At 37.9% G+C, this 13,397-nt stretch overlaps 1 protein-coding gene across 11 annotated transcripts in view; it reads left to right on the plus strand.

Moving 5' to 3' along the window:
• nbeaa (neurobeachin a) overlaps nt 1-13,397 on the plus strand; it is a 139,591-nt gene that overhangs the window by 57,993 nt on the left and 68,201 nt on the right. For all 11 annotated transcript variants that reach the window (XM_051910022.1, XM_051910023.1, XM_051910028.1 and 8 more), the window contains exons 2-6: nt 4,176-4,407; nt 5,742-5,842; nt 8,110-8,205; nt 9,249-9,370; nt 11,319-11,445. In XM_051910022.1, coding sequence (XP_051765982.1) covers nt 4,176-4,407; nt 5,742-5,842; nt 8,110-8,205; nt 9,249-9,370; nt 11,319-11,445 — 678 coding nt within the window. The remainder of the gene's footprint in view (nt 1-4,175; nt 4,408-5,741; nt 5,843-8,109; nt 8,206-9,248; nt 9,371-11,318; nt 11,446-13,397) is intronic.

Here is a 13,397-nt window from a genome sequence, read left to right on the forward strand (position 1 = left end):
CAAGTAAACGTCTCGTAATGAATCATCTATTCACTAAAGGCCTCTGGGAGTGATGAACCATGACAAATCAATAGGATTGTCATCACCGCTGTCCTTTTGTTTGCACTGTATGGATTGTAAATAGTTCAATGGGACAATACCTTGGTAACACTTTCAAACTAATCTTGTCTCAACCTTCTGGAAAAAACAGACCAGTTTAAGATAGCTTAACAAGTTCAGACCAGATTTGACCAGCTAGAGACCTATTTACTATCAGAAGCATCCACTAAAGTCAACTTACTTCCTCAGCAAGATTCTCATCAGACTGTTTTTCCATCACAACAGCAGTTGAACTAAAGGAGAAAAATTAGCATAGAAGACAATTTTATATAATGCTGGCTACAGTGACCTTCCAGCACTGAGAATACGATGCAATTAATGCATTCTGACACATTTTGGAACACAGTGATGCGTGAAATCAAATTTGCATAGATAGAAGTGTTCAAATACTTGCACAGAGTACTTTTCAGGCTAGTACAGGGGTGTCCAATCCTGCTCCTGGAGGGCTACTATCCAGCAGAGGTTAGCTCCAGCCCTAATTAAACACATCTGAACCAGCTAATTAAAGGGTTAGTTCAACCAAAAATGAAAAAATTGTCATCAATTACTCGCCCTCATGTTGTTCCAAACTTTCGTTCCTCTTCAAAACACAAATGAAGATATTTTTAATGAAATCTGAGAGATTTCTGTCCCTCCATTGATTGTCTATGTAACTACCACTTTGTCACTTCAAAAAGTTTGTAAAGAGATTGTAAAACTAATCCAGATGAATTGAGCAGTTTAGTCCAAATTTTCTGAAGAGACACGATTGCTTTATATGATGAACAGATTGAATTTAGGATTTTATTCGCATATAAACATTGATCAGCGAACATAAACAGAAGCTCAGCTGTACTTGCTTGATGCACGAGAACAAACCTCATTGGTTCTTTCTGAAGCTCAAACGTGCTGCGTAACATGAGAATGAACCTCATTGGTTCTCGCATGTCAAGAAAGCATGCTTGAGCGTCATAACTGATTTGTTGAATGTTGATATGTGAATAAAAGCCTAAATTAAATCTGTCCATCATATCAAGTGATCATGTTTTTCGATGTCTTTATGAACTTTTTGAAGTGTAAAAGTGGTAGTGGCGTGAACTGTCAATGGAGGGACAGAAATCTTTCAGATTTCATTAAAATATCTTCATTTGTGTTTTCTTACAGTCTTAGGGTGCGTTCACACTTGTAGTTTGGTTCGTTTGGTTCATTTGGTCCGGACCAAAAAAGAAAAAAACATTTAGTCCTGGTCCGATTAGCATTCAGATTGGCAATTTTATCACAGAACCAAAAGATAACGAACTTAAAGGCATACAGGATACAGGATACATTCACAACCTGATTGGTCGGATTTTATGATGTATTGCCTATTTTGAGACGGAACTTACCGAACATCTAAAACAATGCTGTGTGCTGAGGTAAATGCGCTTGTTGTGTGTGCGTAGCCTGCATATGATGGTATTTTGGCAAGCTGGGAACTCGTGAAGAGCTTATAAAATGTGTTAAGGAGTCAAAACAGCGGCGGGAATCCTTCCGTCACACACACACTCGATCTGCTGCGTGGAGACGCGCTTCTGATGCCTGTGATGGGCAAACTCACGACTATGACGAGAAAAAAACGATATGCGTGAGGATTCTGTCCTTTTTAGGGTCTCATCTTCCTGTTTTTGGTTTGTTTACATGTCTTTGGTCCGTGTTGCGTATATATCAATATATCATTCGAACCGCACCAGAGTTCGTTTGGAAGTGGACCGAAACCCATCTTTTCAGCGGTCTCGGTCCTCTTGTTTGGTGCACACCAGGGCTCGGATGGCAGCGTTCACACATTCAAATGAACCGCACTAACAGAGAAATCGCACCAGGGTTCGTTTTAATCGAACGAAATATGCCAAGTGTGAACACACCCTTACAAGTTTTGGAATAACATGAGGGTGAGTAATTAATGACAGAATTTTAATTTTTGGGTGAACTAACCCTTTAAGGTCTTTTGGATCACAAGGAACTTCCAGGCAGGTGTGTTGGAGCTAAAGTCTGCAGGAAAGTGGCCCTCCAGGGCTAGTATATGGGTCGTCCTTCAGTTGAGAAGATGAACAACTTCATCCAGTGTTGTCTAGGGATGGGAAACATGGGTTCGCAGATGGCTGGTAAGACCAATTCGAGCCCGGAAGTGTCTCTGGCAATGTGGGCAGATCAGGTGAGCTGGAGTGCTCTCTGCCATTTGACTGTTGCTTGCTCGGGCTTTGCGTGCAGCACTTTTTTTCTTTGTTGTCTCAATGTGCAGCTGCTCTGAAAGCGTGGCCCCTGTTGGTTACAGCAAGGTGCCACGCTGAGTGTTTTAGGGCAATGTCTAGCCCTGAGCTAGTACTTAGTACATAAAAGCAGTAGTGGATCTCGCAATGTGATCCTAGTGATCTGAATCAAATTGAAGACCTTATTTGATAATGGTTGTAAAGTCATGTTTAATGTCCTCAAGTGGATATTACAAATAATCAAGGTGAATGTTCGGTCAAGGTGAGTGGCACGGACAAATTACACGTGCTAAGGTTATCGACGGCCCAATTATAAAATGTTCTAAAGCTTCAGAGCATTCCCAATTTGACTGTATTGGGCGAGTGTGAAAATCAATAGTTATCCCAGCGCACTCTTAAGGAAGTTCTGCACCTCGGCTTCTCTATGCTCTCTTTCTCACCAAAATGTAATTTACAGGCATTTCAGCCTTTATTTTTCAAATCACCTGCTTATTTACTTGGAGGTTTGGAGTTTGCATGGCCAAGAGCTGGCCAATTTCATGCCTGTTGAACTCCAAGACTGATGCCATTGATTATTGTTTGCTGCAGAGCAGGAACAATCTCTGATTGGTTTGTCCATTGCTCTCCTCTCCAGTGTGTTGTTTGAGAGGTAGAGGGTACGCAAGTGTGTGTGTGTGAGGTCATTATGTTCTTTCTACCCCAGCATTAAATGACCCTCTCAAATCGCAATCACTGTTTATCAGACTGAGAGTGCTGCTCTCTACAGAAGCAACCTCAAAACTGCTTCTTTAATAATTCTCTCTGTATTATTTTTTCTTTTGCTTTTTTCCCCACATCCGCTGCACTTGCACAACCTTTCCAATCCCCTTTTCTGTTCAAATTCATTTATTCTCTAATTTCATTATTACATTGCTCTGTCCATCTCATCCAGCTTTTGTCCTACATGTCAATCTCACCCACACCTGTCGAATCAGATCACTGAATAATTGAATTAAAGTGAGCTGAATAATGACACTACTGTATATTGTCTTCTGTAGAGCTGCGTTATAGTTAAAATTGAAGTTGTAATAATAACTAAAATTATTTGAATGATTCCGATTTAAAAAACATTGGCAACACTGACATTGTTTTTCCTTTCCATTACTGAAAAGCTGCTTTGCAGCAATCTATATTGTATAAAATGCTATATAAATAAACTTGACCTTCTCCCATCCATCCATCCATCCTTCCATCCATTTATTAATGCTTAGTTAGTAATTAGTAGTGTTTTTTTCTCAGCAGTATATTTTACCATATTTTAACCTTTTCCCCACCAGTTTTTTATTTTTTAAGTTGCCAGCCACCGCCAGCATTTTTGATCATATTCACAAAATTTTCATGGCCCCCAGAATATTTTGTTGTATTAAAATTTGAACAGTCAATATATCAAAAGAAAGAACAGAGCTCTGCTTTAAAATATATAATATATGTATATATATATATATATATATATTCTAGCTTCATTATGTTTTTATCAAGTTTTATCATGTTTTATGTAAGTTTTATTCAATATATATATATATATTTCAAATGTTCAGTTTTGATTTATATGCTGTTGGCTTACTTGTGTGTAAACAACTTCTATCCACTCCTTCTGATTTACTCAGATCTTTTTCTTTGCTTGTTTTTGGGTCCGGAGATGCTGTACTATTTCAGAAAATATGTAATAGCACCAATGGCGGGGAAAATTATCACCATGATGTGTATTTTTCATCTTATTATGGTTGATTGAAAATAAATATTTCGTCAATGAACACTTTCCTCAGTAATTTCATTTGAGACTAACACTGGCTCTCTCTCTTTCTTTCTCAGCTGGTGGGTGGAGAGTTTGACCTGGAGATGAACTTCATCATCCAGGATGCAGAAAGCATCGCCTGCATGGTAGAGCTGCTGGAGCACTGTGACGTCACCTGCCAGGCAGAGATCTGGAGCATGTTCACAGCTATCCTGCGGAAGAGCGTTCGCAATCTACAGACCAGCACCGAGGTGGGGCTCATCCAGCAGGTGCTGCAGAAGATGAGTGCCGTCGACGACATGATTGCAGGTGAGCACTAAAATAAGAGCAAAGTGAGACACTCTCACCAGAGTGTAGGATCCAAACCTGGCATGAAAAGTCAAAAGTCATTGTCTGGCTTGTAATATTATAAACATTACATTGCAGTATTGCAGCATCTTTTGGTGGTTTTGGTTCTGTGTGGGAAAAAAAAATGCCTTATTGTTATTGTCATTATTATTAGCATTATCATTATTATTGTTGAAAATAATAGCATTGTTGTTATTCATAATAAAATAAACATTATTTTGCAGTGTTGCAGCATCTTTTGGTTTTGGTTCTGTGTGAAATAAAGAATCAACAGTTATCTTTTAAGTGTCTATTGATTTTAAGTGTATTGTTTTCCACAGTTCTTATTCCTGTTTAATACCGTTCATGTCACGTCTATGTAAACTCATCTTTTTGTCGTAAATATGCCTCTTCTGTGCTTCCTAGCAGTGTAAATACCCCACATTTTGTCAATGTCAAGCCACTTTGGTTCTGAAAATATCTATTGTTTACACCAGTGCCTTCAGTTCAAATACTTCAGTCAAATGAAAATCCAATTCACCGAAGAGAAAAGAATCAGTAATTTCTGTGATAATCTATGTTGTATCACATGCTTGTCCATATGTTCCAATCCTCTATGATTTGGCTCCGTTACGTTTCAGAAAAATAGGTTTCACTGTCTCGCTAAAACCCTCATTGTGCATTCTGTGTCCAATATTTCTGTGTAATTACGATCAGTGGACCATGGCCGTCGTTTATTGCAGGGGTAATGTGTAAAATTGGCTCTGTGAACACATTTGGGAGAAAGCTTCTCTCTTACCGTTCTTTAGACAGATTTGCGTGTTAGAAAATACCGCTGCTAATCAGACTATTAGTTCTCATACGCTTCCAGCTTCTGTCCATTTTTGACCAAATTTGTGGCCTTTGAGTGAATGGCGTGTAACTGGGTTATTTTGAAAATCAAATTACAATGATATTACGGCACGACAAACATCACTGCTAAGGGGTTGTTATTTTTCTCGAAATTAGATTATTTCATGTCTCGCGTTTAAAGAGCTTCTAAATTCATAACGCAGATGTTTTGCAAATTACATCAGCAGACAGTTTGACACCGAGCCATAACAGCCAGTATGTGAATGAATAGACTTGGGTTTCCATGCCTTTGAGAGCCACGATCTGATGACTAAAGGAGCCTCAAGAGAACATGCTGTAGATAATGTTCCAGCGGAAAGATAACGATTGGCTTCTTGCCCCGAGTGACATCATCCTCATGAGTCGGCAATTCTGTGCACCGATAATGCTGAGTCATTTTGTTCTCTTCTTTCTGTCTTTCTCAGATCTCCTAGTGGACATGCTGGGGGTTTTGGCCAGCTATAGTATCACAGTGAAGGAACTGAAGCTGTTATTCAGCATGCTGAGGGGTGACGGAGGCGTGTGGGTGAGTCTTCTTGCACCACAAACTCTTGACCCTTTTACACCAACTGGATGCCGTTGATTTCCCTTTTCATCAAAACAAAGTGTTATGAACAAAAATCTGTATAATGTTGTTTTTACTGTATTTCTGATATAATAAATACAGCCAAATACAGTGAGACTTCTTTCAAAACATTAAACATTATTATTTTTATTTTTAAACATTATTTTTTTAAGTTTCGTATTTCTGCCCTCTACATCTCCCTATGGTTTCCCATAGACTTCCACTGTAAATGTGTAAATGTTTTTGTTTGTTGCGTACAAAATAAGAGATGAGTTATGTTAGATGAATCTGTGGTAATCAACATTACACCACACGTTATTAGAGCGCAAATTGCATTCAACATGGAGTATTAAATACAACTTTAACAAGGTCATATTTGTACAAAATGGCCGGTCGATTATATTGCCTCTGTTGGGCGGAAACCTTGTATGTACAAAACCGCTGCTTTTCAGGAAATGGGAAAAAATGATTAAGCACTGTGTTGTCAAAGTTGATATTGTGGCTTTATATATGGTCAGATCTGTCATTATATTCTTAACATTTTACCAAAATCAAGCTCAAATTGAGTTACAAGGTTTTTGACCAGAGAATGTCGGACTTGTGTGTTTTGTCCGTCATTAGAACAGCCGCATCTGAGCCAAGTATGGCCCTGTTTCCGCCTGGTATTAAGATGCGTTTTGGTCGATGGGATCACAAGTGGACTATGCTTAATACAGGTGTAAACGGGGTGTAAAACGTTTTGATCTTGTCCACTTTTGACCACTTCCAGAGGTGGTCGAAAACGCATTCGACCGGATTGCTTTCGTAGTCGAAACGCTCATGTGGTCGAATGTGTTCGATCAGCCACAAAAAACCACCTACTCTCCGTCTACTGACCTAATGCGTAAACATTATGGGAAGCGCGCTAGCCAGATGGGACTTAAACTTTGTCAGCTGAAGACCCAAGTTTGGTTTGAAGATGGAAAACATACCAAGCACAATGTTCTCTCACTATTCCTGATTTCTAACACACACTCACAGCGTTCAACGTGGTCTTGCGGCTGTCAGAGCAGAAACGAAAGCTGCTACTCTCCGTATGTTTTTCGTTGTCTCTGGGCGCTTTCATATGTAAATTGCATGATCTTATTTTGTCCATTAGATCGAAAGATCTGAAAAAACCCATACATTTACTCGCCCATAGACCCTCCCCTCTAAGAAATCAGGACAGAAGTGGTTGAAAGTGGACAAAAGAGATGAATTAAAATACCAGGTGTAAAAGGGTATGTGTCTCCTTCATCTACTTGTGATCAGATCGACCAAAACGCATCTTAATACCAGGTGGAAACAGGGCCTAAGTTCAACTCATTACGTTTTCATCAACTTACAGGTTATAAAGTTTATTGTAGCTATGTGGGCACTCAGTTTTTTCTGTCATTTGGCCAAAATCTCATGTTATAAAAGATAAAGTGCTTCGCACAGGCCTATTTAAGACAGTATTGGCTATGACTTGATGACAAATGATAGACACTACTTTTCATTGGTTGAATATTTGCAAAACCCACAAAAAAGGTGACCAATGTATTGATTCATGAAAAAAATGAAAATGACGAAATATGGTTTTCTCCCAATAGCGAGGATATAATTTAGATTTTAAATGGTTCAACAACATCACAGTGACAACGGCATTACCACCAGGTGGATTTTTTGAAAATTTGTAAAAGAAAATAATGTATATTCTCCATGTTGAGGCAGCGGTTGCACAGTATTGAGGGAGAAGACATTGGCTTGGTTGCTATAAATTTTATTTGTTATATGGATTAATAACTTATGACCGTAAAGATTGGCATGAAGCCATTAAATTAAAATATGTTCTTAAAACTCATAAAACTCAGATCATTAGCCAGCTCCCTTTAGAGACTTCCAACAAGCCCAGCCAACGATCTCCTGTCCGCCAGTCCTCTCCACGGACACATCTGTTTGGGGTTGCCTGTGTATTGATTTCAACTGTGCTGCCGTGGTTAAGGCTGATGGACAAGCTATTGATTGGCTTAAATAGTGGTGGTTTTGCTGGGTCGTTCATGATGGTTACTATTAATTATTTTATTTTTGGCTCTCATGAACATATATATATATTCCTCTGTTGTTAAAGTCTTCTCTCATTATAATTTCCTTTTTTTATCCCTCTCTCTCACTAATTACAGTGTTCTCTCTTAATTGCTCTCTTCCTTTATGTGTCCCGTTTGCCTTAGCCAAGACACGCCATTAAGCTCCTATCAGTGCTGAATCAGATGCCTCAGCGGCACGGCCCTGACACCTTCTTCAACTTCCCAGGACGCAGTGCGGCGGTGAGACTCTCCTACACCTTTTACAATAAAGCTTTTGTAGAATCATTATAAGTGTTAGAATGAGACTAGTGTGTTATGATTATAGAACACCAACAACAGAAACAACACGGAAAAGGAATATTCTACCATTTTTTTCCTACACTACACTTTCCTTAATATGCAGAGACTATAACTTTTGTTCAGCTCGGATGCATTATTTGATCAAAAGTGACAGTAAAGACATTTATAATGTTGCAAATTTTTAAAATTTCAAATAAATGCTGTTCTTTTGAACTTTCTATTCATTAAAGAATCCTGAAAAAATGTTTTCAACATTGTAAGAAGAATAATAATAAGAAGAATGTTTTTGATCATCAAATCAACATATTAGAATGATTTCTGTAGGATCATGTGACACTGAAGACTGGAGTAATGATGCTGAAAATTCAGCTTTGCCATCACAGGAATAAATTGTAATAATATTTCACTTCAGTATTACTGTTTTTACTGTATTTAAATCAAATAAATGCAGCCTTGGTGATAATAATAATAAAAAAATTAAATTTTAAATCTTACCAACCCCAACTTTTTGAAGAGTAGTTCATTTAAATTATATATTTATACATTTAAATGACATACATTTAAAAAATTTTATTATTTTAAAATAATTTTTATTGAATAATTCATGTTACAAATACAAGCCTCACATTTCTGCCTATGGTTTCTCATAGACTTCCACTGTAAGTGTGTACATGTTTGATTATATTGCATATATTGATTATATATTACATATATACATTGTTTCGTACAAACTGAGAAATTAGTTATTATCTCAAATTATCTGAGAATATCGTCTGTGGTAATCAACACTACGCCACATATGCTGTTATTAGAGTGCAAATTGTATGTAACTCAGAGTATTAATACCACTTTACCAAGGTCAAATTTATACAAAATGGTCAGTTGATTATATATCAGCTTGTTCTACAAATGTTGTTTTAATTGTTTTTGTGATTGTGCAAATATGCAGCTGCTAATTTCCTTGTGTTTTGCCCCCCCGGCAGGCCATTGCTTTGCCGCCCATTGCTAAGTGGCCTTACCAGAACGGATTCACTCTCAACACTTGGTTCCGAATGGACCCACTCAATAATATCAACGTAGACAAGGATAAACCATACTTATACTGGTGAGTATAATATGTATGACACATTAAGGAAGAGCAGAGGTACTGGTATGGCTTAATGCTGACCATTCGTCAGTCATTAAAATGTAAATGCCAGGACTGCAGAAGCTCTGAGCAACCTAGACCAACACCTGTGAGCCTCAAGCTTCTCAGCGTGGAAGAAACACGGGAGATCTGTGCATATGAAATATTATATTACCATTTCTGTTTGAAGTGGTAAGTGTCTCTACAGGGCTGGCCCACTAGAAGAGACTGCTAATTTAGGAGTGATGAGCCCTGCCCTATTTTCTAGTTACCAAAAAAAGCCTTCCGTACCAGAGGGCACACCAGAGAAATTCACAAAATTCCTAAATGTCATAAGAGAATGACTAAAGAACCTCTGGTTGTTTTTGGAAACGAGCAAGATGCCTTGCAGAGTAGCCCTGAGGATCCTTGTTAGTTTTGACCTTTACTTGAATGTCAGTGCTCAGTTCAAAGGCCCGTATTCTACACTTCTGTAGCATTTTATTCTTTAGTCTGGTTTTAATGTTACTCAAAAACATGTTGCACAAAAACAGTCATAATCCCCTTTAAGATTCCCTGAAGGACATACAGTACTTGCAGAGTGCAGTTCCCATTATGCTTGGTGTCAAGAAAACAGATAGGATGATCTGTTGATGCACTCTGTCGAAGGCTGCAGAATGAGTTTGAATACACAGTTGTAATTTAATTTTACATGATTTCCTGTAGCTCAACTGATAGAGCATGCCGCTAATAGAGCCAAGGTCATGAGTTTGATTCCCAGAAAAGAGACATACTGTAAATGTATGACTTGAATACACTGAATAATCTGGCCTTAAGGAAGCAATGAATAATAATTACTGTATATATAAATATGACTTATATATAAATGTATGTCACATGCTTATAAATAAAATTAATATCTATATGGCTGTAGCAGCAGTTCTTCAAAAGTAATTTACACACATATGAATGTGTGTGTGTGTGTATATATATAAATATATATATATACATTCACATACATTTGTGTGTGTGTGTGTATGTGTATATATATATATATATATATATATATATATATATATATATATATATATATATATATACATACATACATATGTGTATATTTACAGTTACAGCAATTATTGCATTACTTCTATTCATTTCTAGCATGTTTTATAACACAGTTTCCATCTTGTCCAGTTTTCCTATCATTAGCAGTGCACCTCGGGACTATAATGTAGATTTTGAATGGTTCTACAATATCACCGTGGCAACAGCGTTACCACCAGGTGGTCTTTTTGAATATTTGTAACTGCAAATAATGTATATCCTCCACGCTGGGGTAGCAGCAGTTGCACTGTATTGAGGGAAGAGACATTGAAGTTATAGATTACCACTTCAGAAGTCTGAGGGCCACTGACCTCGCTTAAATCAGCATGTAATCCTGTTTCCTGTTTCTATGTTACCGTGGTGAGCTCAGCATAGCATTATGTAGGCGCAGAGCGAGAGAAACAGCACCGCTTTGAGGCCCGACTGATAGCCAGTCACCTTATCGACAGCAGCCAGCGCTCCCAGCAATCACTGCTGCCAATGACTCAGTCAGCCATGTTTGTTTTCCCGCCAAGAATAAAGCCTGACATCCTCCCTCCGTATTTTCAATGAGTTTTCACATCTGACTATAAAAGTGCAATTCTTTTTTTTTTCTGGAAAACGTGTTGAAATCAGATTATTCTGTAGCATGGAGTTGTTTGAGGCAGGAGAAATGTTCTGAATATAATTAGAGTTTGTTTTTGCTGATTCATATTGAGTGGGAGTGGGCAAGTTGCCATTTAAAAATGTTGAAATATTGTGTCATATTGACTTTTTTTTTTTTACTTTTCTTTGAATTTATTCTGTTTTAAGGCCATTGTGTTCACTAATACACTTTTCCCCTCTTTTCTTTGTCCCCTAGTTTTCGAACCAGCAAAGGGATTGGCTACTCAGCACACTTTGTGGGGAACTGTTTAATTGTGACATCACTGAAGTCGAAGGGGAAAGGCTTTCAACACTGTGTGAAGTACGACTTCCAGCCCAGGAAGGTGAGTTTTGGCCTGTCTACACACATTAGTAGACATAATTAGACTACAGCGGAGGGTTGTACAGTACAAATATATAGTCTTTTCTTTTATTGGTGACATCACTTTTACTATTTTTCATATTTGGCGGTTTTGAAAAATCAGAATTTTGTTGATTTGAGGCCTGTGTCCAGCAGTCTTGCAACCACATAGAAACACACTCAAAAATGCTCAGAACACATTGCCAACTGCATAGCAATACCCTGGCAATGCATTTAACATTTAGTTGCAATTTTTTTTCAAGATTTTCTTTGGAACATGATCTATATATCTAGAAATCTAGATATTTATTGAACTTATTTTAAACGATTCATCCATGCATATCGTCGCTGTTGGGCGAAAACCTTGTACCTCCAAATTTCTTCATATTTCTAAACTTCATAACTCCATTGGATCCTCAAGCTGTCAGTAAAACCTCATAACTTTACCCCTCCTCCACATTTTTGACCATCTGGTACTGGTTTGCAATGCAAGGGTAAATCAAGAATTGGTTGTTTGAATAAGTACAGTGTTTTATTTACTCAAGAAACACTATATATATACTGTATAAAGGCTAATGTTTTATGTATTTTTTGAGTGGAAGTGGAAAAGAGTGTTTTAGTCTAGCATTTACATTTACATTTTTTCATTTGGCAGGCGCTTTTATCCAAAGCGACTTACAAGTGAGGAATACACTTATTATAAGTGATTCGTCGTAAAGAGGCAAATAGACACAAGATGTGCTCACAATACAATTTTCAGACGTTGCTTTGAGTAGCATGAGCTAGAATAGGAAGGGACCTTTTTGACCTTGTAAATTTGAATCAAAATCTCTCTGGTGATGTATGCCGGACTTCACCAATCATTTAGCCTGTATAAACCCTGTCCCTTTCATACAATCAGCTGCTAGCTCATTTTCAAATTTGCCTCCATCCAAACAACCGATAGAAAGAACCACAAATTTTTTCCTTTTTTGATGATCGGTTTCACTTTTGATGTACATTACAATATGGAAGAAAGATTTGTCGCTACTTCGGTTACATCACAGCTTTAAATAAATATGATAAATTGGATACTAGGGTGAAAACAAACATGAAATCAAAGTGTAAGTGCCTGGAACTATATGTACAGGGTGTTTTTTGTTGTTGTTATTTTTACACAACAAACATTATAATGGAAAAGGGTTTTTTTTTTCTCTATGGACTTACAATGGTGATTCAATATGAATTATATTGTCCTGAAAATTATTTCTGGGAAGTGAATGAACAGGCGATCAGCACAAATAACTGTACGAGCCTCTAGGCGGCAGCAGCTGTATAAAACCGCACCTGTCTCTCTCTCTGTCTCTCTCTGCCTTTATCTTTGCACAAATTTGATGTGTCCACTGAGTCAGCCATACCTGAAGCCCTTCTGACTTGTTAGCTTCTGCATTTATGTACAGAAGGAACAAAGGGAATTCCAGAGGGATTTATTCCCATAGCACCTTTTTCCCCCTTTAGCGCTCAAGATCTGTGTTTATCGCTTTCTCTTTATTCTTTTCTCTTTCTGTTTTTTTCTCACTCAGAACAGGCTGATACAGCAACATCTGGTTTTTGATAACTTGGCTCCTCTTATTGTCCCAGTGGGATGAATTCGGCTCAGTCGCACGAGTTGTTAAACGACAAATGAAAATCAGTTTGGCAAGGGATGTTTGGATATGATACCTCATCCTGTCTGCTCACAGAGTAGGACGACAAGGGAGGGTTGTGTGCTAATTAGAATGCAAGCTATACCCCCTTTGTCCAGAAACACACACGCTAGTGTGAGAAAATGTGTACTTGGCCTAACAATGAACTTCACAACTCACCCAATTAGTCGGCACTTTGTTTTACTATTGAAACAGAGTGCGGTGGGACAAAAGGGCTGGATTTTAATCAACCACTTTGTTAGTGACTCTT

Source organism: Ctenopharyngodon idella, chromosome 10 (assembly GCF_019924925.1).
Source record: "Ctenopharyngodon idella isolate HZGC_01 chromosome 10, HZGC01, whole genome shotgun sequence".
NCBI lineage: Eukaryota > Metazoa > Chordata > Actinopteri > Cypriniformes > Xenocyprididae > Ctenopharyngodon > Ctenopharyngodon idella.